Here is a 27,500-nt window from a genome sequence, read left to right as displayed (position 1 = left end):
AAAAGGTCAACCGAGTTTTTTGGTGATGTGCTTTCATAAAATAGTTGTTTGCATGGTACTGTATATTGAGGCCTATAATTTAATGTTTGATTTGGCTTATCGTGGTGGGGCTCTGGCCTGTCATCCTTAGACATTCATCATAGCTCATTAGCATAAAATTAACTTAAACTTGTATTTTTAAAAATTTCATTCTGGTCATCTCAATTACTTTATTCTTCTTTGTGAAGCACATTAAACTACTGGTATGAAATGGGATATGCCTTGGCTCACCAGTGAATTTGCTTCTTTCCATAGAAAAAATAATGACTTCAGTTATTTCTGATGTGTTTCAAATGGTTATAGCAATGAAGGACACTTGCTGATTTGCTATGTCATATCATGGTTAGGAAATAACCTACAGTAAGAGTAGAGCAAGTATTGTACACTTCTCTTGATGTTCTCATGACTACTGTAGAATGTTCTGTTGCAATTTCCCAGGCTTGAGTTTTTGTGTCACCTGTATAAAGCACCATGCTTATCTTTGGGTATTGATCGACTATTTTCAGAAGACAAAAAGGCAATTGATATGTTACCACCAAGTGATGCATATGGATTGCATCTTGCATAAGCAAATCAGCAGGCAAATGTATGGCTGCAGTCTGACAAAGTACATTATTAACAAAGACACTGAGGAGACAGGTGGTTGGAAAGTTGTAGACTTGATGGCTGTGTGGTAAAGGAAACCTCCAGTTCCACATAGTAGCTTAGGACTGGTAAGATGTGGTTGTGGAACCAAGTGGGCAATACATGCCTGCAGTTGCCTGAGGAATGGACAGCCCTGTATACCTGCATGTGGATGGAACATGATCTGGATGACACAACCTTTTTGTAATAACAGCCACAATAGCTCCTTTAAATACATAGATATCCAGTGTGTACTGACATCACATTTGAATTTGAATTATTGTTTTAATTATTATTGAAGTAAAGAAACAATATGATCAATTACATTCTTGTTATTGACAATTTGCAATAATCACTTTCACTCATACCCTAATAATAAAGACTATATAACTTCTAAATATACAGTCCCCTAAAGTATTGGAACAGAAAGGCAAATTTCCTTGTTTTTGTTCTTCACTGAAGACTTGGGTTTAAAGGGGCTCTAAGTAGAATTAAAAGGTTAATTAATCACTGTCCCGAGTCATCTGATACTTACAGTAGGTGAAGTGTGACTCTCGCGACCACTTCCACCGTCCACTGTCAGAAAACCCCAAATGCAACTTTTGACAGCGCTGTCCGCTTCGGGAGAAACCTCATCAAAACAGTGTTTTATTTTCTTTACAATTATTTGTTCCAATACTTTCACTCACCTAAAATGATTTAAATAATATGAAATATCTCCTCCAGGTACTAATTATTCAATACATAATGCAAACAACTTGTATTTTATGAAAGCACATCACAAAAAAAACTAAACATTTTTTTAATTTTTTTTTACCCCGGTTGACCTTTTGACCTTCAAATTTGACCTTAAAGGTCAGGTTCCATGCTGGCAACCATGGACCATGAAACCTTAGTCCATGCTGATAACTTCTAGCATGATTGTCAACTTTTGAAAAAGAATTCCATGAATATGAAGCCCCCCTCCAAAAAAGGCAAACCAGAAAATGCATTGTTTTTGACATTCAAATTTGACCTTAAAGGTAAAGTTCCATGTTGGCAACCAGGTGATTCTGAAACCTTAGTCCATGCTGATACCATCTAGCATGGTTGCTTACATTTGAAAAAAGAATTCCATGAATATACCGTTCCCAAAATAGACTAACCAGAAAATACATTGTTTTTGACCTTTTGACCTTTAAATTTGACCCTAAATGTCAAGTTCCGTGTTGGCAACAAGTTGATTCTGAATACTTAGTCCATGCTGATGACTTCTGGCATGGTTGCCCACTTTTAACATCTTTTTAACAATTTTTAACTAAATAATACTGTTATTTGACCGTGGTTGACCTTTTGACCTTCATATTTGACCTTAAAGGTCAAGTTCCATGTTGGCAACCAGGTGATTCTGAAACCTTAGCCCATGCTGATAACTTCTGGCATGGTTGCCAACTTTTAACAGAAAATGCCATCAAACATATATTTTTGGGGCTTGGCAGGCTGACTAAAATGCTCTTCTGAGCTCACTGCTGCATGATGGACCTGAAACTTGAAGAATGCATCATAGTCTGACCAATATTTTCAGAGGCCCTCTCTGTCACCCCCCCCCCCAACCCCCCCCCCAACCCCCATTAAGCTCTGTTGTCTCTCCTGCTCCTCACTGCATTTAAACTAACCAGGAAAGCGAAGAAGTCATTTTTTCCTTTTGTTATAACCCTTGGTTTATTTCATCAAAAATGCACAAGAGATTGGCGCCATGCCTCATGACAATGTTTGGAACATAGACACATGACATAGACATTGATATTTTCTCGTCTGTTTTAGGTCTTAATGGGTTAAGGAATAGCAATATGAGAGAAGGGGGGCTCTAAAACACGCCACCTGTATATTCCACCTAGTGAAAAACAATATCCCTTCAGTGATATAGATGATGTGATTATTTGCATCACCTGTGCTATGTTTATGGGACTCACTGCCCCACATGTTGGGATTTTCACTGCATGATGTGCCAGCGTTTGCCTGCATCTGGTGTTGATTTCCATGGATGTGAATGTAACGGCTGTGTTAAGCACAGATTATTATTGTACACCTGTGGGGTGATGTCAGAGCGATAAAACTTATGTGAGGTCATGTTAAGCCCTATAATATGTGCGCGTAGAGTAAACTTTGCCAAAATAATACAGTGATTTGGCTCATTTGCCATTAATTCATGTCATTGTTAAACCAGTGTTAAAGTAACATTAGTTCTTGAAGTGTGGTTTTAATCAGTGGCTGTCTAATTCTCATGGTGAATGGATGATGTGAAAGTGTGAGCATTGGGTAGGTCAGTATTGGGCTGTTTGCTTTAGCCATGGGGGTTTGTAGGGTATAGCCTCGTTTACGGGCATATGTTGAGGTTGCTGTTGGGTTAAATGCTTAGTTGGCTTGAGGATTTGTGGCGGATTGTGTTGGCCCACAATTGGGCTATTGTTGCGGTTGCTGGTGGTTGTGGTTGTTCTAGCTGGGTTAATGTTTGTGTTGTTTTTTGTTGGTGAGTATATAATTGTGTATCATAGTACGGTTAATGTTTGTGTTAGGATAATGCTTAGTTAAGTTTATAGGGAATATTTAGTGTTGTTGGGTCGTAATTGGACTAAGTTAATGTATGTGTGTGTAATGTTTGTTTATGAGTGTAATACTTGCTTTTATCACGGGGGAATAGTGGGCTTTGTATTGTGTTTTGTAGAGAACATGATGGAGGATGTGGTTGGATTGTAGTTGGGCTAATGTTTGTGTTAAGGTCAATGACGTATTTGCAGTAGCGAGGTGGTGCAACCACACCTGATGTCACTATTGTATGGATAAAATGTTTTTTTTTTGCTTTTACTGGGTAATCTAAGAAGTATATTAATTGCTTATTAATTTCCGATTACTACCAGTAGAAATAGTAAAAGTAATTTGTGGGCATTAGCTGTGGTTGTACCACCTGACGTCTGCTACTAATAAACCCCACCATTGACCTGTTAAGCTTAGTGTTTGTTAGTGAGTTCAATGCTTGGTTTATGGTGTTCAGTCATCATTGGGCTCATGTTTGTGTTGGAGTTTGCTATGGAGTGTAATGATTGCTTTTATTTAGGGGTGGTGGTTGGTTTCATATTGTTTTGAGGGAATGGTGTTTGGGCCTAAAAAAAATAATGTTTTGGTTCCGGTTGCCGACCGACCCTATCATTTTTTGTGCGACCCAAAATATTTTTTTTGAGTTTTTGGAATCCAAAAAAAAAACACGTTTCTTCATTCCCATAACTCGCCATCTCTCACTTTCTACCTGCCTGCAAGTTACTGAATTTGCATCGCATGACTATCCATATAGGAGCAACATAAGCGCGCGCCACAAGTGCCGCCCGGAATGATAAACCTATTAGAAAACCCCAAATGTCACTGCAGAGTTGCGCACCTATCGGTCACGTTGTTGGCTAATTATTATGCTACAACATGCTAATTGGTAGTCGTTGTAGCTCGTAAGTTTTTAAATAACTTGCCTCACAGCGTTCTTGCAGACTAATAGGCTACGATGTAGTTTGGGAACCTGGCGAAAATGCCTGTCAAATGATAAGTCAATCGCCTTACCTCAACACCCGACACGGACACAGCCTGACCACCCGCCTCGAAATGCAACACACAGAAAACATTATGAGTATCCACGATTTTTGAATGTATTGATATTGTCTCGTCGTATTAGAAAAGGGCTTCCATTCAGTCACACTGCATGTTGGACGAGATGCATAACTCGTTAGAGCAATTCTAAAGTAGCACTGTATCAATAGCTTGTAAATAAGTTAATACGAGAGAAGGGAAATGTTTTGCCCACGTTTCCCTTCATTCTTTCATTTAGGCTACCACAAGGCCTTGTTAACCAAGAAGTCCGTTGGCCCGAGCCCGTTATTTTCTTGCTATCTCTCTGCTTGTCTCTCCACCATCGCGCAGCAGCAGGGCGTCTGTCACTGTCTCACTCTCCGCACCTCCTCCAAATAATGACATAGAAATTAACGATGATGTCGCACAAGTACGACTGTTCGATGAAGACCTAGGACTACTACAGTTGCCTACAATAATGATTTAATGGCAATGACGATGTTGCCCCTCGATCACCCTTCACTAAACCATTCATATGTAGTCCAGCGGATGGGACACACAAAAGGGCCTCATCGTGCACTTTTGAGTAAAAGCATGAAAATCGGTACACATATCCTTCTTGATATGCTGAATAATGTTAGCGTTGGAGGCGTCGCGAAAAATGCATCGTTTTCAAGATGGCCGCCAAATTCAATATGGCCGACCCATATTAATGAATCTACCTGATATTTGGTAGTAAAAGCATGAAAATCGGTACACATATCCTTCTTGATATGCTGATTAATATGAGCATTGAAGATGTAGCGAAAAATGCATTGTTTTCAAGATGGCCGCCAAATCCAGTATGGCCGACCCATATTAATGAATCTACCTGACACTTGGTATTAAAAGCATGAAAATTGGTACATATATCATTCTTGATATGCTGATTAATATTAGCATTGGAGGCGTTGCGAAAAAATTTGCATTTTCAAGATGACCGCCAAATCCAATATGGCCTACCCATATTAATGAATCTTCTTGACACTTGGTATTAAAAGCATGAAAATCAGTACCGTATCATTCTTGATATGCTGATAAATATTACCATTGGAGGCATTGCTTAAAATGCTGTATTTTCAAGATGGCCGCCACATCCATTATGGCCAACCCATATTAATGAAGCTACCTGACAGTTTGTAGTAAAGGCATGGAAATTTGTGCACAGTTACTTTTTTATATTTTGATTGATACAATAACTCGATACTTTGCAAAAAAGTTTACATTTCAAGATGGCTGCCAAATCAAATATGGCAAACGCATTTTAATAAATCCTTCGGGCACTTTTAGTAAAACCATGGAAACTGGTGCACGTTTACTTCTTGATGTGCTCATTAATATTAGAAATTGAGGCATTGTGGGAAAAAACACATTTTCAAAATGGCCAACCAAGATAGTGTTTATAAGAAAATACATATTTTTCTACAAAATGATTAAACATTATTGGCATGTTATCAAATGAAGTGATGCATATGTTATGGTTTTGCCCAAACTGTGTCTGCCGCCACCACCACAATAGATTATTTTCTGCAATGTGATAACTTTAGAATAGGTGCAAGAGTTTGCACCACCTCTTGTGTTCTACCACTCTATAATAGGTACATGAATTGAAGTATTAAAGCCTTACACTTTGAAGATTGTTGACTTTGTTTGCATTATAGGTTTTGTACAGATGGACAGATATGTATGAAATGTTCTCTGCTAATACTCTTCAATCGGTACACTGATTGCATTCTTGAGGCCTCAAATAGGTAATACGGCAGTAGCGTTATGTACAAATCCTTTTGAGGGGCTTGTGGGATGTACAGCACCTCTAGCGCTTAGTGATAACTGCATAGGCCTTGTACAAATTCCAAAAGGGCCAGGATTTCAAGATTGCTAGACAGAAAGCTAACTTGATTTGTTAATTCATGGACATTTTTATGATTGCTTACTTCAAAGAAACTAATTGTTGATGACTACTTCTAGCTGCACAAGGTTTTCAAACAAACTGCAATCCTGCACCCAATGCAAGTTGTATGGTAAGCTTATATCTTGCCTGGTTAACACAAGTTGATCTCACAAGTGATACAATCTGGTGAGTATGCAATTTCTCATAGTAAAGTTGTGATTTACGATTGCCCATGGCAGTTTATAGGTCGTTAAGAATGTGGTATTTGGCATATGTGTAGCCCATATCCAATCATGTCAGTTGTATCTATTCAAACAAACTGCAGCCATCGCCTTTACACCCCTACTCTTTCTCCTGATTGCACCCCAAGATCTGGTACCCTCACTGAGGGATGGAATCCATGCTACATTTCAGATCAGAACAATTGTGTAAAGTAGTAGGATTTTACAGGTTATGGTATATACTATAGCCAACATCAATCAAACTGCCAATAATGCCTAATTAAAAGATTGACATAAACTTTGAATAAATGATGAATGGAACATGATGGCCATCAAAAAGTCAACTCAGGGTATGTAAAATATAACTTGAGTGAAAAGTTTACATGTACAGTATTAGGATTCATTTCTAGACCAGGATAATGATGTGAAGATTTGGCGTGTGTGTGTGTGTGTGTGTGTGTGTGTGTGTGTGTGTGTGTGTGTGTGTGTGTGTGTGTGTGTGTGTGTGTGTGTGTGTGTGTGTGTGTGTGTGTGTGTGTGTGTGTGTGTGTGTGTGTGTGTGTGTGTGTGTGTGTGTGAATGTGTATGTTAATATGGGCTGGCCATATTTGATTTGGCGGCCATCTTGAAAACAATCATTTTTTTCCCGCGACGCCTCCAATGCTAATATTAATCAGCATATCAAGGACATGTGTACCGATTTTCATGCTTTTATCACCAAGTGTCAGGTAGATTCATTAGGGTATGGTCCCCTCTCAACAATTCATTAGACGAATCGTCTCGAATTCATTCATTAATATGGGTTGGTCATATTGGATTTGGCGGCCATCTTGAAAACGATTACTTTTTTGTGACTCCTCCAATGCTAATGTTAATCAGCATATCAAGAAGGATATGTGGACCGATTTTCATGCTTTTACTACCAAGTCTCAGGTAGATTCGTTAATATGGGTCGGTCTTATTGGATTTGGCGGCCATCTTGAAAACGATGAATTTTGCGCAACGCCTCCAACGCTAAACTTAATCAGCATATCAAGAAGGATATGTGTACCGATTTTCATGCTTTTACTACCAAGTGTTAGGTAGATAGGTAGATTCATAAATATGAATTGGCCATATTGGATTTGGCGGCCATCTTGAAAATTAATCATTTTTTCATGACGCCTCCAATTCTAATGTTAATCAGCATATCAAGAAGGTTATGTGTACCGATTTTCATGCTTTTACTACAAAGCGTCAGGTAGATTTATTAATATGGGTCGGCCATATTGGATTTGGCGGCCATCTTGAAAACGATGCATTTTTCGCGACGCCTCCAACGCTAACATTAATCAGCATATCAAGAAGGATATGTGTACCGATTTTCATGCTTTTACTCAAAAGTGCACGATCAAATCACCCATCCGCTATATCGCCTCAGGCGTCTACATCCTCGCGTAAAACAAAAAAGAGTGTAAATAGAATGTTTGCAAGCCAGAACCTTCATTCAAAGGAAAATATGGTCTACAACCGATGATGGAAAGGAATAAAAAAAAAAGAAAACGGGACATAGCCTACAGGAGCTAAAACAGCAGTGTCAGGCAACTGGCAGCTGGACAGGTATTGTCAGAAACGGTAGGCTGTATGATCATATCCTCATTTCGGTGACGGTCAATCTTGGCTCATTAATACTTATTAGGCTATATTTCATTGTAGCTTTAGCAGGCCACACTCCACTATCGTCCTTGGCATTGTTCAACAAAGTTTATGACGAAATCTGGCGCTTATTGGGGGTTGGGTGGGTCGGACATTTAAAAAAAAAGAAAAAAAAAAAAAAAAAAATCCGACGACCCATGACCAAACCTAACAACCAACCGGAACCAAACTCTTATTTTTCTTAGGCATTGGTCGCCTTTGGGCTAATGTTTGTGTTTGTGTTTGTTAGTGAGTGTAGGGCTTGGTTTATGGGGAATAGTGTTGGGTCATGGTTGGGTTAATCTGTCTGTGTGTGTGTGTCTAGTGTGTGTGTGTGCGTGTGTGGAGGGAATGGAGCTCTGCAGTTCTGGTGTGGAATGCGCAGCAGGAACATCCAGCTGGCTCCACTCCCATGCTGTCCCACTGGGCAGCGCGCGCACACACACACACACACACACACACACACACACACACACACACACACACACACACACACACACACACACACACACACACACACACACACAGATACACATATGAGCACACATACACTGTCCACATAAACACACACACTCACGGTGTCTCTCACTCTAACCTTTTCTCTCCGCTTTGTTTGGCTAATTTGGATTTTCTCTCTCCTCAATTCTTCTGTGTCTTGCACTTTCTCTCTCACACACACACACACACACACACACACACACACACACACACACACACACACACACACACACACACACACACACACACACACACACACACACACAGAACACAGCTCGTACGTGTGCCCTCCTCTACGCTTGACATCTTCCTGTTGAATTTATGGTCCTAAAAAGAGACGTGTTTTGGTGAAATTTGTGTGTCTAATGCCATTATTCTTGCCGTCTTGTATTCTTCATTCTCTATCTCTCTCTTTTACTCTCTCTGTCTCTGTCTCTGTGTCTCTGTTTCTCTCTCCCTCTGTTTCTCTCTCTCAGAGATTATTGAGAAGGCAGGAGAGGAGGGCATGCCTGACCTGGTGCACGTCATGAGAATTCTCGCCTCAGAAAATATACCCAACCTCCCACCAGGGGGAGGCCTCGCCAGCAAGTAAGGCAGCACCGACACACACACACACACACACACACACACACACACACACACACACACACACACACACACACACACACACACACACACACACACACACACACACACACACACAGACACACACACACACCCTTCTCGACACACACACAGACACACACACACCCTTCTCGACACACACACACACACACACACACACACACACACACACACACACACACACACACACACACACACACACACACACACACACACCCTTCTCGGCACACACCCACACACACACCCTTCTCAGCACACACACACACACACACACACACACACACACACACACACACACACACACACACACACACACCCTTCTCGGCACACACCCACACACACACCCTTCTAAGCAAAGACTCAGATGTGTTCTAAGCAAAGACTCAGATGTGCACTTAACAGGTGCACACTTTCACCCTACAGACCACATCTACATCGCTGATCATTTGTTGACATTGACTGTGGGTCTAAAAGTTAGTCTCAGTATTCTCCAGTGCTGCCCTAATGACTTTGTGAATGCTTTGTGTTGTATTAATGTTGACTCTCTTTTTCTCTCAGCATGTACAGAATCCTTTATTACCTTTGTCTGTTTATTCACGGTGTCTCATTTGACCTGTCTGACAGATGCACACAGCATATACTAAAGGTGGTGATACACAAAGTAACTTTTTGAACAATGTATCTGGGCAACAAGACTACAAGGCTTTGTTTGTAGTGTTTATCACAATAACACTTTTTTTAAATCACGAGAACTTTGATCAGCAGCAAACAGTTTAAAATAAATGTATGTTCTTTTTTTTGTTTTTGTTTTGTTTTAATAATTCGATCAGTAAATTAGGAGCCAGCCATGTTGTTGCTGGGAAACAGTGCTCCAAACATTGCCCTGTGTATCATTTCCTGAACACAAGTCCCATAATGCTCCTCTGCTTTCCCTTGTGTTCACAGGCACAGTGTTATTGAAGCAGTATACACTCGACTGAACCCACACAGGGAAGAGGATGGGGTAAGTTTGTGTGTTTGTGTGTGTGTGGGATGTCAAAAGAGTATAAAGTTCCTAAAAAAGACATGTGAAAAAAGGAAAACTTGTTTCTGGTGTGTAGCCTAGACCCTCTTGTGCTCAGTAGAAATATGTTTCCCCCCCCCTTTCACATGTTCTTTAAAGCCTAAAGTACGACATGGACTTGCTTGCAATGCATATAAATGTTGGTGTCCCGATGCTGTGGTCCATCACTTTAGCTTGTGTCTGTGGACAGGTGCATGTAGAATGCCTATTCCAAACCCTTCCTTCTGTTACTTCTCACATCACGCCATGAGACATCACAGAGGGTTGTGGCCTGGGAAAAATATCATTTGTTTCATGTCTCTGACTTTTCTGTAGTTAGATTTTTTTTTAATTTATTATTTTTATCGTCCTGATATATTACTAAATTACTTTGTTGTATATGTCAAGACAGATGTGTGGTAGTTAATAATCATATTAAATATACTTTTGACAGTGTCATAGATAACATATAATGTACCTGTGAGGGTATTTGGAAGATGCCGATCTGAAACTGATGTTTTTTGCTAGTCAGGCCTAATCGGGTTAAGTGGAACACCTCGATACCACAACTAGATCTGAGTTCCGGATTTCAAAAATATGTCAGCTTGTGGAGGTGATGTCATATCTTGTGATGTCACATCCTGTTAAAAAAATGTCAGGTCTGGGTGACCCCGTTTGTGATGCCATATGCAGCACAAATCTGCCCTGTGAGCACATGCACACTGCGCAATCATAATGTCTAACTAGAAAGCATTCTAATTTCGCAGTGCACACATGCGCATCGCAGATTTGTGCAGCATGGGGCATCACAAACATGCCCAATGTCTCAACTTCTTGCATGAAGGGATGTCTGCAGATTGGTTACAGTCATACTACCTACCCTAACCCCAAATGAAGTTGCCCTTGTGGAAAAGCCCCATAGTGACCTACAGTCCCCAGGCTCTGTGTACTGTGGAAGGGGTAGCTTCATTCACTTGTATCTTCACCCACATACAGTTTCTATGTGGAGCAGAAGAGATGTTGTGTGAGGCGTTTGAGAATGATGTCTATGGCATCTGTTTGGAGAAGCCTCCTTCAAACTCAATCCGTGTGTCTGTATGCGTGTGCGTACGTGTGTGTGTGTGTGTGTGTTTCTCGTTCCATGTGGGTGTATGTATGTGATTGTGAGATTGTGATAGACAGTGGCATAGTTTGTGTGGATCCCTGGACTGACCTCTTGACTTGCTGTGTAGTGAATCCCCTTCCACCGTTTGTGTTATTTAAGGACCGTGCCATAGTCTAGATACCCATGTGTTCTTGTTCCAAGCTGGTTTTGTCTGAAGCAGAGCATATCTGAACACACACCCACCACTCCTCTTGAATACAGTCTTAAATGACAAAATGTCTTCCTAGTACAGGTTAAGCATTTCAGTCATTTTTAAGCCTTAATGGAAAAAATACAACAACACACATACGTTACACACAGACGCACAGTTAAGTTTTGGCTCCTGGTGTTATCTAACTGTGTGTGTGTTCATTTCTTAATTAAAGCAGCCATCCTGTTTTATTTGGTAAGTTGGCTAGAAGCTTCATTTGACCTGACCATCCCCTTGGATGCCCTCCACCCTCCACCCCCCGTCCCCATTACGTCATGCAAACACTCACGCACACAGTTCCTCTTAAGGGGATCAGTGTTTGAAATGTAGACGTACTCAAACTAGTTGTTGCTGTCTTCTCTGGCTGTACGTCCTAAATTAAATTAATCTCATAGATTAGAGGAAGACTGGTACACTCTTGGTTGTCCTCTTTACTTATAAGCTTCACACTGAGAACCAGGGCCCTAAATAAAGATTTTTCACCACCAGCTAAAATGTCTAGTATATGAAATCTTACTAGCCAAACACGTACACACTATAATGGGTCAAAATTGGTTAGTAAGGTGGTCTTTTCTCCCAAGGGTTTTAGGCCGAAATATGTCTTTGCTTAAAACTTGAATGCACCACGTCCAGGTTACAAAGAAAACAAGTAAGGACCTCCGCACACCGGTTCCAACAGCACTGCGGAGCACTGTTTCAGCACTGGTTCTGACCATTTTAAATTACCCCGCACACTGGCGCAGACGTGCTATACAATGAACTTATTTTGCCGTGGTTAATTGAACATTGGAAGAGCAGTGCTCTGCACTTTGTCGGAATCGGGGTGCGGTGGCCCTAAGAGACTGCTGTCTTATTCTACTCTATCTGGGGCCCACTGTGGCACACTGGGCCGTCAGTTACACTGACTGGCGTTTGGGAAGTGCTCTTCTACATGGGTTTGACAATGAAACTGAAACACCTGTCATTTTAGTGTGGGAAGTTTCATGGCTTCATGGACCAGCCTGTGGGTCAATCTTCGTTAATTGCACATTGCACCATTAACCCTATCCAGACCGGGGGGGGGGCTAAAAGTGCCCGCACCAACTTTGATGTCGTATAACTCCTGAATGACTAAAGCTATGACAACGAAACTTTGTGACTTTTCCTAAAATGAAGTTGGCTACAATGTGATACCAAAAGATTAGGTTTATAATTTTTGTTGTTGCCATGGCAACGGTTTTCTGACAGGTACGCCTGACCAAAAATCACTGATCAAAGTCTCATCATCATAACTTTTCACATTTTTTTACATTTTCATTAGCATCAGACACCCTTGTGAACATTTGAAATGGTCTGATACACATAATAACCAAAATTGATGTGCGTTACCGAAGTTAGATGGAAAGTACATTAAGGTGACATTTTGGGCAATAAAATCAGGAAATGACGTCATAATGACGTCATAATATCCAATAATGACACCAAACTGATGTCATTCATAGATCTTTGGCTGAAGATCGTCCCCTCCAAGTTTGGTGGTCATACGCCATTCGGTTCCAAAGTTATGAGGGGGGGGTCAAAAGAGCCCCCCCCCCCGGTCCCAGGAATGCCAAAAAAGCCCGGTCTGGATAGGGTTAAGGTGAAGTGTGAAGGTTCAATTAGCAGGGTAAGAGCACAGTTTTTCTCAAAATGTTGCAATGCACACAACTTTATGGGTGACATATCAGAGTTCAAAATGGAGAAATTATTTCTATACGTGTAACTGGTGCTTCTGTGACAGAGACAGCAAGTCTTTGTGATGTGTTAAGAGCTACGGTATCCAAGGTAATGTCTGCATACTACCAAGAAGGATGAACCACATCCAACATGATTAACTGTGGGTGCAAGAGGAAGCATTTCCTTGCACTTCAATATGTAGGAGGGAGTGTGTGGGTGAGGGAGGCGATAGGAATTTGACTGGAGGTTTCAAAGCATTTGTTGGAAAACAAAATGTCACATGAAATTCAAAAATAATTTACTGACTTCTCAAAAACATGATTAATGGCATTGCTCACTGACAAATACTCAATCATTGGTATTATTGCTCATCTGCATCTAGCTTGTCGATCAATGGAACCGCTGAACAATAACTATGCAGTACGGCCTTGGTCTCCAAATAAAGGCCCGCGGGCCAAATCCGGCCCGGGCATGGCAAACATTTGGCCCGCCATGAGGGCAGAACAAATGAAAACATAAATATGTGTGATTTTCGATCACTAAAACTTCAATGGGTCAAGCTTCATAATTTGTCCCTTGGAGAGAAATAATTGGAGACCACTGCAGTACGATGTGTTTCTTAATGTAAATTGGATGGCATGGATTTGTCTACACAGTGGCGAACGGGGTGACTTTCAACAGCCTGTACCCCCTTTCTCGATGGTGTCGTTGCTTACCAGTTAGCAACTTACTAGGTTGAAAATGGGAAATTGCATTGCAACCAAGTAAGTAAGCGACAATGCTGTCGAGAAACACACCCTTTTCCCTGTGTACGCTGAAGTGTTTTGGTTGGTGCTGTTATTTTGGAGAAATCGACACACAAGAGCTGGACTACATCCCCAAGCAGCTCGGCTTTGGCCCAGAAAATCACGTCAGCCAGAAATCATTCTGGACCGACAACACATGGCAGTAACCTGGAAGGTCCAGGGTGTCATTTTTCTACTAAAATTACTCATTGGACCTTGAATGGGGGGGCAAAATAAAAATCTGGAATTAAGTCGTTGATCAAACGCACTGACTATATTTATATTTTTAAATGAACTAAAATTGTGTATGCATGCACTTAATACTCTAAGGCAATTTTTTTGGTAGCTTAAATGTGCCTGAACATATTCTGTTGTATGAGTGTTACATGTTACATTTGCAACTTACAAGAGATGTTACATTGGCCTCGGTCCACTTGTATTCCTTTGACTCAGCAAATTTCATGTTCAAGTCATGTTACTGTATTTTTATGGTGTATGTAGGCCAACTGTAATTCACATTTGAAATGATCTCGCGGGCCAAATAAAATGACCGCACGGGCCAGATTTGGTGCCCGGCCCTGGGTTTGACATCCCTGATGTACCGGTAATGGTTCAGGACGTTCTAGTTGTTGTGGCTGCCCCTCTAGGTCTTGGTGTCCACTGCACTCTGCCCCCGTTTGTTACTTCAGGGAAGAAAAAAACAAGCAGGGCATGTAACGAACAAAGTGTGAATGTTCGGTGATCTGGCTTTGTCAAGAGTTTAGTTGCAAGAAACTGAACTTGCTTTTGGAGCTTGTAAAACATTTTGTTCCTGAAAGGAGTCAATTCTGACATGTACATCTGCAATGGTTTACAGTGTAACTAAGATGACTTGCGTAAATGAATGAGAATCTTCAAACATCTTTGTTTTTGTCTTAACTCACTCATTTTTTCCCCATCGCTTCTCAAACTCTACCCCTCTCTCTCTCTCTCTCTCTCTCTCTCTCTCTCTCTCTCTCTCTCTCTCCAGAACGGTGCCGATCTGGAGGACCCCTGGTAGCTGTCCTGCATGGTTGCCAGATTCCCCCGTCGGACTGACTTCACTTCTTTTTACAGAAGACATCTTTGCCTCACCTTTTCTCTTTTCCCCCCCGTTTTCCTATGAATACCAGGAGATCAATTGGACCACAGATGAAAACATTCAGAATTTTTTTTTTTTTTTTTTTCCTTTTCTTGAGAGAAAAAAAAACACAAACACAATCCAAAGGATTGCAAACACCCTTCTTTTTTAATGAATGGACAGCAGGAAAGAATGAAAGAAAACAAACAACAAAAAACACAAAGTAAACTTTGGTGTTTATGGAAAACTCTTCTCCGAGAACAACAAAAGAGAAAAAAAAAATTCACGTACACATAGCACACCATAGGAAGACAGTAAAAAGACTTTTTTTTTTACTGCATTTTTTTTTGTTTTTGTTTTTGTTGGATGTTGTAGTTGTCCTGATCCAGTGGTTGCCGTTGCTGTTTATTTTCTTGTTGTTTTTGATTATTGACGATGACTATAATGATGCTGGTGATGAGGATGTGAGTGATGAAGATGATGATGATTATGATTATGATGATGATGATGATAATGGTGTAGACACTGGGCCCGATGCGAGCCGTCTGTGGTGCCTTCTCTATGACAACGGGGTGGAACAAGCAACAAGCCAAGCAGGGTCAGTCCCCTTAAAAAACACATGTGGTTTGGACTTTAAAAAAAAAACAGATGGGGAGAAGAGGGGGTGGGGGCATTAAAGGAGGAGGGATGGGGACACTGTGCCCTGGAGGGCGGACGGTTGGGGGGTGCCTGTTTCCTGTCTACGTCTACTACAGCCCCCCCTCCTCCACCTGTGCCACCCTGTGCTGAGGGAAGTGGATTTTAGGGGGTCTGGGGGGGTCTGGACTGACTGATCCCTCCTTGCTCCACTTTAAAGACCCCACCACCCCTCCCTCCCCCTTCCACTTTATCTTTGGAGTCACATGGAGACGTTTCAGTCCACTTGAGCCTGAGAGGCTTGTGTGTACTGATATGTATGTGTAGTGTACGTTAACGTCGACGAATGAAATATGATGGCTGGCGACTGATGGCTGAAATCTTTGTGTTTAGAAGCTGCCACGTTTGGGGTTGATTACTGCGTGCTGTGATTTGCACCCCCCCCCCCTGTCCTCATTTCCATTTCCCCCCTGCCTCCTCTTTAACTCTCTTCTCTCGCCCACATTCACCCCAAAACCCTCACAGTGCCCCCCTGTGCCCCCATAACAGACTTTGAGAAAACAAAAAAAGAGAAGTGAACTTTTGTTTGTTTATTTTTATTAATTGTTGTTTTTTTTGCATACACACTGCCTCAGCTTGCTAAGGATTCACGCCCCCTTGTTTCCTCTTCTCGTGTGTGTGTCATTAAGCTTTTTAATCCTGCTGGTTAAGAGAGTATAAAATATATAAATATATATATAAAACAATATATATATTTTTAAGTTAGTGTTTTTTTGATTTTTGTTTTTCTTAGTTTTTTTTCCCTTCCTGTTTTGTCTCTTGTAAATGGTTACTGAGGTGGCCTACAGTGTGAAAAAGGAAGTGCAAATTAATGATGACCAGGTGATGCAAAGATATGAGCTCTGAAAACTTTGTGGACACAAGAAGCTTTGTGCTGGGTGTGTTTTGTGTGTATGCGTGTGTGTATGCACGATTGCGTGTTTAAGCATGGTGTCCGTAAGTCTGTCTGTGTGTGTGTGCGCGCGTGTGCGTGCGTGTGTATGTTGTGGAGTGCAAATCTGTCGCTCGGGATCTATGGGTATGTTGGGCTAGAAGGGATTTTACATGCCCTACAAAGCCAGACTCATTTCCAATGCCTCTCTCATTCTCTCCTCTCTCTTTCCCTCTCTTTTCCCCCTCTGTTTTCCCTCACTTGCTCTCTGCTTGTCTCTCTCTTTCTCCCGTCTGTTCCCCCGTCTTACTCTCTCGCTCTCGCTCTCGCTCTTACATCCAGTCTCATTCATTCTGTCTTTTCACCCTCTCTCCCTTTTTCCGTCTGTCCCTCACTCTTGTCTCTCTTTCTGCTTTTCCTTATAATGCAGAAGTGGACTCTTGCAGCAACCTGCCTTTATTTTTTTGGCTCAGAGTATATTGTAAAATTGTGTGATCTCTCTCTTCCTTGTTTTTTGTTAGCTGGGTAAAAAAAAAGACATGGCTTTATGATAAATTCACTTTTTATTTTCAGATGCCGCATTGTCATGTGCTCTTGAATGTTGCAGCTGCATTTTCAGCTCTGAGACACCACACAAGAAATCATGAATAACACGGGGAAAAAACAAAGCTATGAGCCTCTGCTGAAAAATAAAGATTTAGTGAAACCTGGCTTTGACATTGATTTATTTTATTGGTTGTTTGATCGCTTGACTGACTGCCTGCCTGATTTTTGTCAGAGGATGGTCTTGTTTTGGTCATGACCTTGCAAGTGCACTGCATATGTGTACCGGTATCATGGTTTTAATTTTAGGTGTGGATGGTGGGGACATGTCCATATCACTTCTGAGATAAACCTAGCTTATCCCCATCACTTTTTATAATGCAAACTACCATACCTGGTAATGTCCCCATGACTTTTCCAAACCACATCTACACCTTTGACCGGTACCAAAGACACCATATATATATATGTTGCCAACAACATTCATTTATCCATTCATTCATTCGTCCAGATGATATGTCAGGTGTGTGTCAAAGGTGCCACATGTAAAGCTGTGGTCAAGACTGGTACTACAGCCTGATCTCCAAAAATTCTGTGCTCCTGGACACGGATGTTAAGGACACGAAATCCGTGTCCAGGAGCACAGATTTTGCCAAAATTCCGTGCGCCTGGACACGGAATTGTTTTCCGTGCTCCTGGACACGGAATTGTTTTCCGTGATGGGCACACGGAAGTGCTTTCTATAGGCTATTACCACAGCACTGTGTAACTATCATTAGAAAATACATACCAAATGCTAATCCTAAACAAAATAATGCTATAGCAATTTAAGGTTGTGCCCTGACCAAAACATTCCCTAACCTTAACTTGTCATTAAAGACATTTTTTGAGAAATACCTTTCCCAGATGGGTTGCTAGGCTATCAAATTCATAAATGAAAGAATGAAAGAAAACTAGCTGTGCCCAGACCAAAACAATCCCTAACCCTAACCTGTCAGTAGGAGAAAAAAAATTGAGATTTGAAATTAGAAAAATCCTGAGAAAACACAAGACTGTGGAAACAGAGCTATGGGAGTAGCCTATAGAGAGAGCACTTCTCTGTGCCCATCACGGAACACAATTCCGTGTCCAGGAGCACGGAATTTTGGCAAAATCCGTGCTCCTGGACACAGATTTTGTGCCTTAACATCCGTGTCCAGGAGCACGGAATTTTTGGAGATCATGTTGCAAACTACTACAACTAGGCCTACAGCTCCAGACCTTTTTATTAGAATACCATGAAAAAGTTGATTTATTTCCATAATTCCATCAATAATGTTAAACTGTCATGGATTGTAGATTCATGGTCCAGTTTTTTAACTATTCCAATCATTATTTTTTTTTCTTTTTATATAGGCCTACGTTGGCCTTCCAGCTCAAAAAACCCATGAATTGGGGAATTCGCATTATTAGAATATTGTTATAAAATCACATTTTTCTTCATCAAAATTCGTCATTCGTCAATTCTTCATCAAGAATTAAACTGGTGAGTTAGCGCCAAAACGTGGCATGGAAATCTACAGGGTATATTGAAGAGTGAAGTGTGGGGTACCAGGTCAACAAACAAGAACAGCTGACAGCAAAGCATCAAGGATATCTGGGCTTCCATAACTCCCATGCACTGTTTTTGCCATTTACTTCAATGTTAAACGCATCATGGCCATTATGAAGACAGAGAATGTCCTAACCAAGTATTGACCATTGCATGTTATGTAGAAAGTACCAAATTTCAACTGATTTAATGTGACCCGAATTTTGATGAAGAAAAATGTGATTTTACAACAATATTCTAATAATGCGAATTCCCCAATTCATGGGTTTTTTGAGCTGGAAGGCCAACGTATATAAAAAGAAAAAAAATAATGATTGGAATAGTTAAAAAAACTGGGCCATGAATCTACAATCCATGACAGTTTAACATTATTGATGGAATTATGGCAATAAATCAACGTTTTCATGGTATTCTAATAAAAAGGCCTGGAGCTGTAAATGCAAAATACTACAAATCAGTGTTGCCCCCTCAAAGGGCTTCAAATAGAGTGTGTCCCCCTGTCACTAAGAGAGAAGTCGGTATATCTTATATTACAAAATGCGACAGTAATAATACTGCACACAACGTATAGACTTTATAGGAGTAGCTGGTGGGTTTGCTGCAACGTTGCAGAATTGTGCAATGCTTTGAGGGGCGCTCCTTTGAACACCACACATCTGTAACTCCATTCATGTGGGCAGTCTATTCTTTTACACATTTTTACACATCTTCCACAAACGCAGACAAAACACAGGAGCTTTGGAGTTACATGTATTGTAGGCTACATCACCCCAGGTGTGGGGCACACCTGTCGACGGTAGGCTACATCTCTGGGCTGATTTTCCCTTTACGAAAATATTAGTAGCCTACTATTAAATAAGTCTTAGGCCAACCATGCCGTCTAGAAGTATCAACAGGTCTTCCACTTTAACATTATACATTTCTCAGGTCTGGCTATTTTACACCGTGCGCATTGCATTGGTGTTTTGTAGTGTTTATTGCACATGGAAGAAGTACACAACGTGGCTATAAAAACTGTGAAGACGGGGCGGGATGTTGGGAGGGAGGGGTTGAGGTAAGTGTAGGGAGGCACAGAAACGGCACCTTCAAGCAGACACACTACATTTCTATCCAGCGCGCACAAGGCACATCTAATCTTGAACCACCGAAGGCTTGCGCAGGACGGTATTCGGGTAGTGCTACACAGACAACCAAGAGACACTGCAAAATGAGCCTCACAAAAGTGACGCGTTTCGACTCAGTGGAACTTCAAGAGGGTCTCGACAATGACGCGTTTGAAGAGGATGGGAGCAGGATCACCGCGGAGGACCCCGACGCACAGGTTGAAGCAGACCGGCCATCGTCCTCCGTGAACGTGGGGGGCGACGAAAGTTCATATACGCAGATCAAACCGTACGCTGGCATGCCTAAAGAAGTGCTCCTGTTGTACTCTCAACAAGCTCGTTACCGAGTGCCCCGCGAGATTCTTTTCTGGCTCATCGTTGCCTGCACGCTGGCTCTGGTTGCTCTGAGTATCACGATTATAGCACTGTCACCACGGTGCCTGAGTTGGTGGCAGTCCTCTCCCGTTTACCAGGTGTACCCGCGCTCATTCAAGGATTCCAACAAAGATGGCATTGGAGACTTAAACGGTATGCGTATACTGTAGTGTATGTAATAAGTACCCACACAGCAGAGGACTCCGATGCGGAGCCGCGTTCAAGTCACCACATCCGTGTCACTGTCACATTCCTTTGGGTTCCACTTGGTGGATCAGGGTCGCCACCGTGCGCCGCCCCAAATTCTACTGTCAAAACGCGGACCATAATCGCATCCATATCTGATTCACAAACGCGGACGCGCTGTAAAATCTAACGGACGTTGGTACAGTTTTTGTTGGGGCAGACACGACCGAACAGCGCTCTCCAGTAAGTATTGATTTATTTATATTAGGTGATACACAAAGGTACAAAAAGTATATCTGAAGCTTTTATACTATCAATGCTTATTGATATTTCGTAGGATTTTGCTTTCTATGACTTTAAAAGTGTATGTTAACCCTAGTTGTTTTCAAAACGAGACAGCTAGTTCATTCATTCAAAGACATGGAGAACTACAATGGCTATTGTAGTATTTCCTAAATGCTGTTAAAATATGATGCCATCCGATACATGGAGGAAGTGCAGTTGAATAAAAATTATCTACATTGTGCCCATTTTAACAGCCTTGTTTACGTTAGCTTGCTAGCCAGCTACTAGCAAACCGGTTGACTGAAGCAAACTTTTGTAAAGTTAAACGTAGGTCTAAGTGTTCAAATACTCTTATGAAACGGCTATATTGGTCTGAATTTGGCTCGTGGTACACTTTTACACGGATTGGTGATGCTCTCAACAGGTTTGGCACCAACTGTGTTTTTAACGGCACAAATCCTAAAGCGGTGGCATCATGTTTTTCCTCACGTTAACGAAATCCAGGCTAATTATTTATTAGCAATTAATGGATGGCCATGAACTGCGCCCTCGTCCCATATGCTGTCCATCATTGGTGAATGAATGAAGTAGCTGGGCTCATAGTTTGATACAGATGTCCGTGGTTGGGCTACAAATATCTGAATTTGTTCTTAATCTTGTGCAACAGTAAACAGGTGGAATTACCTCTGGGTCGGACAGGGCTAGCCGGCTGTAATCCACCCTGCTACAGTGATGCCCGCCTGCCTCCCGGCTTTTACGACCAAGAGTAAGTAGGACATTGTACATCTTATAATATTCAACATCATTACTGTCACGGGATAGAGATGTGAAAGAGCGTTGGCCATTCCATATGCAATGCAATGTCTGATTGTCATCTTACGAAATTTAAATGAAAGCTCTAAGTTTAGCTCTGTTGCCTTTTCAGCAGAGAGGAAAGATCTGTTTTCAGATCGGAGCGCTGATGTGATGTTTCCCCGTCGACTGATGAGGGAAGGCAGCCACGACACGCGATTGTTCAACATGACAGTGAGACAGAAAAATAATGTCAAGATAAATAAAACATCATGATGAGTGAAGTTCTTCGTCAGGTTGTGTTTTTTTCGGGATCTTATTTAAACGGTGTCTAGGCCAGGTCTGTGTTATCTGTAGAATTAAATCTAAATGCTGTTTGTAACGGTTAACTGGTTTAGTGTTCGTTTATTGGGATTATAGCATAATAAGAAAGTAACTTTATGAGCACGGATCCAAAATGGTCCCGGCCCGGAACATCTATGAGTCCGGAATGGGTCCGTAACTGATAAAAAAGTAGTGGAACCGTGACGGATGCAATAAGTGGACACGTAATGAGTCCGCATCGGATGTCGCGCCTCCGAACCGGGCTCACTGCGGAGGTACGCTTCTGCACGCGGACCCGTTGCGGGTGACAAACGGGTCCCTTTTGACTCCGCACCACGCCTCCGCGTCGGATGATAGGCGGCGTGCAAGTGGACGCCGATACGGCCCCGTTTACCGGATCCGTTCCGGAGGATGGCCTCCGGATGGTGGACTCCGGGGCGGATCCATTACGGTGTACTTTTGCTGTGTGGGTAGCCTAGGATACGCATAAAAATAACAAATATAAACTTATGGATTTTGAAACTGGACTGTCCAAATAATTATGGTGTTTTTTGTTTTAAAATACAGCCAGGGGGAAATGTTACATGGCAGACGCCATTAAGCCTACAGACCACTTTCGCTTCCCCCGGTCTCGCATTTAAGATCCACTTTTACGAGTTTAAATTGACCATAAAGTGTTTCCTTTATGTACAATGAACCGCTGAGTAGTCAGAATGAGACCAATAACAAACACGATCATGTTTAACAAGGGAGTGAGCTGCGCGCTTTAGTGCATAGGCCCTACTTGCCAGATAACCAGACTGCGGATTTCGTTTGTCCCATCTATACTATCACTAATCAAACACCACTTATGCCATTGCTGCCTGTCTGCATGCAGAGGTGCTGTTCTACTTTGTGTCTAACGTGTTGACTTGACCTCCAGGCCCCGGGCCATTGAGTGACCACTTTAGGCCGGCCAGGGATAAAGTCCTCTGAACGCCCCCCCAATCCAGTACACACTGTGATGAAGTCCCATTTCTGGACCCCCTCTCCCTGGGCCAGGGACACCTGACTCAACCAGGGGGGCGTAGCAACTAATTTTGGGCCCTATATGTACAATCAGCTCCAATGGACCCTCCAGCCAGATATCTTCATAAATCGGACTGTGTGGGCCCTCTGTATACGTACATGGGGCCCGGATAAATCAGTCACACTTTACCCCCTGAACGACACTCCTCGAACCAACTCCCCCTCCCCTGCCGACTTCCCGTTGACCTCATTGACACACCCAGAAATCAGGTCACAGACATGTCCCCAAGCCTTACCGAAAAGTGACTAAACCAAAGACAGCCCTTGAAATGAGCTAAATGAAATTCTGAACAAACAGCCTGCAGGTAGGATTACATTTAAGATGGTCTCTGCATCCAGAAAACATTCTGAGTAGACTTTTCCCAGACAAGAGGATGAAGTTGTCTGGTCTTTAAGCCTACTTTGAAAATCACCTCTTGGTCCTTTCATTCTCCAATGTGTAATTGCAGTTCATCAGAGAGAGAGAGAGAGAGAGACAGACAGACAGACAGACAGACAGACAGACAGGCAGGCAGGCAGACAGACAGAGAGAGTGACAGACAGACAGATGGAGAGAGAGAGTGACAGACAGACAGACAGAGAGATATAGGCCTAGAGATAGAGAGAGACAGGGAGAGGAGAGAGAGAGAGGGGGAAGTGGGAGGTAAGATATAGCTTCACATTCAGAGAGAAACAGAAATGTACAGTGCTTCCATGTGACTGTGGACTAAGTATCCAATAAGTAACCTATAAGTAGCCAATCAAGAAATCACTATTTGCCTCTTAATGAGTGCTGCGTTTTGTGTACTGCAGGCATCAAAGAGGAGCTGGACCATTTCCTGTATCTGAACATCAAGGCCATCTGGATCAGCCCGTTCTACAAGTCCCCTATGAGGGACTTCGGCTATGATGTGGAGGACTTCCGGGACGTCGACCCCATCTTCGGCACCATGGAGGATTTTGATCAACTTCTTATAGCTATGCATGACAAAGGTACAGTACTGTCGTTCTCAATTGTTTTTTTTTTAATTATTATTATTTTTTTTAAATCAACGTCCCCTGGACCTCATCATAAGCCTCCCAACGCCCCCCTTAATATAAAAAAATAAAATGGACTAAGCAGTCAGTCAGCAGTTATTGAAAGTGAATGAAAAAGGTATCAGAAATCGATAGAGGAAGGGTGCTTGGACATTCTGGCAATTCATTATTACATTATTATTATTATTATTATTATTATTATTATTATTATTATTACATTACTTTACACATAGCTGATGCTTTTTTCATCCAAAGCGACTTAGATATTTACAGTCCCACTCCCTGGAGCAATGTGAGGTTAGGTGCCTTGCTCAATGGCACTTCAGCCATGGATGGAGATGTAAGGAGATGTAAGGGTGGGATTATTGAAACGTATCAATATTATTTCTGTTCTGTCAGGTTTGAAGCTGATAATGGACTTCATCCCCAACCACAGTAGTGATAAACACATCTGGTTCCAGAAGAGCTGTAGGCGTGAAGGCAACTACACTGACTACTACGTCTGGGCCAACTGCACTGAAGACAAACCTCCCAACAACTGGGTAAGAATACTGTGTGACTAAGGTAGTGGTGCGCACATCCAAGACTCAGGTGCAGAACAAAAGGGTCAGACAACTACGAAAATCAATGTGTATGTCCTCACACTTGCTCCTGTTTTGCTTTTTCTTTTCCTATCTCTGCTGAAGAGTGTGTAGCAAACTGCAGTAACTACACCAACATTGAAACTGAGAAAAATCGTTTCAAAGCCTTGGTATAAGGTTGAATATTTGAGTTAGGCCTACTGCAAATTTGACATGGCGATATCTCTAAAATGGGACACACTTGGGTCATAAGCCTTTGTCACAAGGTGAAGTAGGTGTAATGAAGACTATTTTCAGTCTAAACCCCATTTTGAAAAAAAAAGTACTTTTTGTGCTTTTGTACGTAGGGAAGTACTGTAGTCTGGTCTCTCTCTCGCCTCTCCACAGGTGAGTGTGTTTGGGAACTCCTCCTGGACGTATGAACCCCAGAGGGGGCAGTGCTACCTCCACCAGTTCCTCAAGGAGCAGCCCGATCTCAACTTCCGCAACCCAGATGTTCGACGTGAGATGAAGGTGAAACTTTAAAAGATTTTTTTCATACCCAATTGACCAAATATGAGGATGTTTTTGTTCGTTTTAAAAATACAGCCAGCGGAAGGGTTATGGCTTACTACAGGTATACTAGTAAATATTAGTTAATTACTTAGTAAGTATTCATGAATAGATGAAATTTGGCAATAGGCAGCACAATTTCGCTGAGCAGCAACATTGCAATACCTACTCTGGCCACAATCCTACACAGTACACCTTTAAGATCTACTGGGTTGCGATCTCAACTTCCGCAACCCAGATGTTCAGTATGAAGGTGAGATACAGTAAAGAGATGCGGTTGGCATTTTATTATCACAGGACAGTGTGAGAGGAGACTGGAAATGGGGGGATGTGGTATGTTTTGGACATGACTCAGGTCGGATCTGAACCTGGGACCCCATGGGCATTCATGTCCATTCATGGCTGGGTGCCTTAGTGTGCTACGTAACAGCATACAGTGCGGGGCTGTATTTTTTGAAAGCGTAGTTGTTAGCAGTTAGCAACTTGGGTCGTTGGCAATGGGAAATTGCAATGTAACCGACAAAGCAGCTACCGTAGTTAGCAACTTCTCTTTTGAGAAATTCACCCCAGGGCTGTATTTTTGCCCTCTGAGTTCTGGATAGACAAACTGTGTGTGCTCCACACCAGTGGTGTAGTAGAACGTAGAACGCAGGTATACAGAGTATACCCACTTCTACATTTTAGGGGCTTCAGTATACCCACTTAAAATTTATTTATCCATTATTTAGAATAGCATAAATATATACAGTATACCCACTTCAGAAAATGCTAGGATATACAATATATACACCGCTGCTCCACACCTCTATCTCCTTTCTGTCACAGTCCCACAGTGATCATTGATGGACTCATCCTTGCTTTGACCTCGCAGTTACATATTATCTCTCATCTCAACTGATCTCCGTGTTAGGCATTGACAAGTGAATATAGACTTGAGTGTTGTTCTTTTCGCTCACGCTGCATCTCTCTCTCCCTCTCTCTCTCTCTCTCTCTCTCTCTCTCTCTCTCTCTCTCTCTCTCTCTCTCTCTCTCTCTCTCTGTCTCTCTCTCTCTGTCTCTGGGCCTGTTTGAGTTTGCACAGTGTTTTTTCACACAGGCCTAGTATTTATTTATTTTTTTTACAAAAAGACAGGCAATATAGGCAATGACTGTACAGCACAAGTACAGTACAATCTCTGCCTTTTCTCTCTCCCCCCTGTTATCTTTCTCTTATTTCTGCCGTGTCATGTAGCCCTTCTTCATTCACATCTCCTGCAACATTCTTTAGCAAAGTGCTGCTATGTTTGGATAACCTTTTCAACAGAACTCTTAAAAAAAAACTAAAACCCTCTGAATCCGTCAAGGCCCTACAGTTTAACGAGAGAGAACAAAAGGCCATTATTGTCCGCTTATTATTGTGGGTCTTGAGAAGGCACTTTGCGAAGTTTTTCTCAGCGCTGTAATGTAAAGTACTGTAAATGTCACCGAGCAGCAGCGCAGAGAACATAATTACGACTGAGAGAGCGTCCTGCCGTGTGGTGATTGCGTATAAAATAAAATAATGCCCAACGACATCGCTCGAGTGTTTCCAAGACGTGCCATTTTCACGACGCGTAGGCTAATTAGAGGGGGATTTGTAAGGCAAGAGCCTGTAATTGCGAATCAGTGGTTTTTTGTTTGTGGCCCTCCACTAATTGCCCATGCCCTTCCCTCTAAATTGCCCCTACACCACTTTTGTTAAGCGCTACTAGGATATTACCAGACGAGGCGTCATAGTCTGAATTAATGCCACCTTCAACTTAGCCCTCGAATGATTATGCAGTCAATCTCAATGTCAATTGCTGAAGTCATATGAATGGGAAAGAAATGTATTTCAGTTACTGTATGTGCAAACTGTTTGTTAATTAAAACAAAATAAAAATTGGTGGGAGAAGAATATGCATACATTCATGACGAACTATTGTTTATGTTTATATGATTATGTAATAAACTACTGTTCTCATTTAACTGAAAACAAGATGATATACAGGGCCTTCATAAACACACTGCCAGTTAAGTTTTGTTAACTTTGTTACCTGCTTTTGCCTTCACTGTCCATCGTTTGCTTAGGACATCATCCGTTTCTGGTTGGACAAGGGTGTGGATGGCTTCCGCATGGACGCAGTGAAGCACATGCTGGAGGCCCCACACCTGAGAAACGAACCCCAGGTGGACCCAACCCAGCCCCCAGTGAGTACTATGCACACAGATCACCCCCCAGACATGGACAGACAGAACAGAGATGTATGAAGTAGAGGTAGAAGTATTATTGGGGATGTAATTTCAATATTAGTGTGATATTACATTGTTGAGGTGACACA

The 27,500-nt window shown here is 41.9% G+C and overlaps 2 protein-coding genes and 1 long non-coding RNA gene across 3 annotated transcripts in view; all 3 read left to right on the top strand.

The window, feature by feature from the left end:
* ppm1ba (protein phosphatase, Mg2+/Mn2+ dependent, 1Ba) overlaps positions 1-17,454 on the top strand; it is a 47,007-nt gene extending 29,553 nt beyond the window's left edge. The window contains exons 4-6 of the mRNA XM_063191551.1: positions 9,054-9,165; positions 10,147-10,204; positions 15,088-17,454. Of these exons, the coding sequence (XP_063047621.1) occupies positions 9,054-9,165; positions 10,147-10,204; positions 15,088-15,117 (200 nt within the window). The 3' untranslated portion in view covers positions 15,118-17,454. The remainder of the gene's footprint in view (positions 1-9,053; positions 9,166-10,146; positions 10,205-15,087) is intronic.
* A 2,553-nt stretch (positions 17,455-20,007) lies between these two features.
* Positions 20,008-27,500, top strand: part of slc3a1 (solute carrier family 3 member 1) — a 17,005-nt gene continuing 9,512 nt past the window's right edge. Inside the window, exons 1-5 of the mRNA XM_063191790.1 lie at positions 20,008-20,509; positions 23,804-23,983; positions 24,428-24,570; positions 24,997-25,122; positions 27,250-27,369. Coding sequence (XP_063047860.1) covers positions 20,086-20,509; positions 23,804-23,983; positions 24,428-24,570; positions 24,997-25,122; positions 27,250-27,369 — 993 coding nt within the window. The 5' untranslated portion in view covers positions 20,008-20,085. The remainder of the gene's footprint in view (positions 20,510-23,803; positions 23,984-24,427; positions 24,571-24,996; positions 25,123-27,249; positions 27,370-27,500) is intronic.
* Positions 20,548-21,863, top strand: LOC134441144 (uncharacterized). Its single transcript, XR_010033097.1, has 3 exons — positions 20,548-20,785; positions 21,495-21,593; positions 21,777-21,863. It is a non-coding gene; the product is annotated as an uncharacterized LOC134441144 (long non-coding RNA).

The sequence above is a fragment of the Engraulis encrasicolus genome, chromosome 24 (assembly GCF_034702125.1).
Source record: "Engraulis encrasicolus isolate BLACKSEA-1 chromosome 24, IST_EnEncr_1.0, whole genome shotgun sequence".
NCBI lineage: Eukaryota > Metazoa > Chordata > Actinopteri > Clupeiformes > Engraulidae > Engraulis > Engraulis encrasicolus.
Note: the sequence above shows the minus strand (reverse complement) of the source record. Positions and strands in the feature narration are given on the sequence as shown.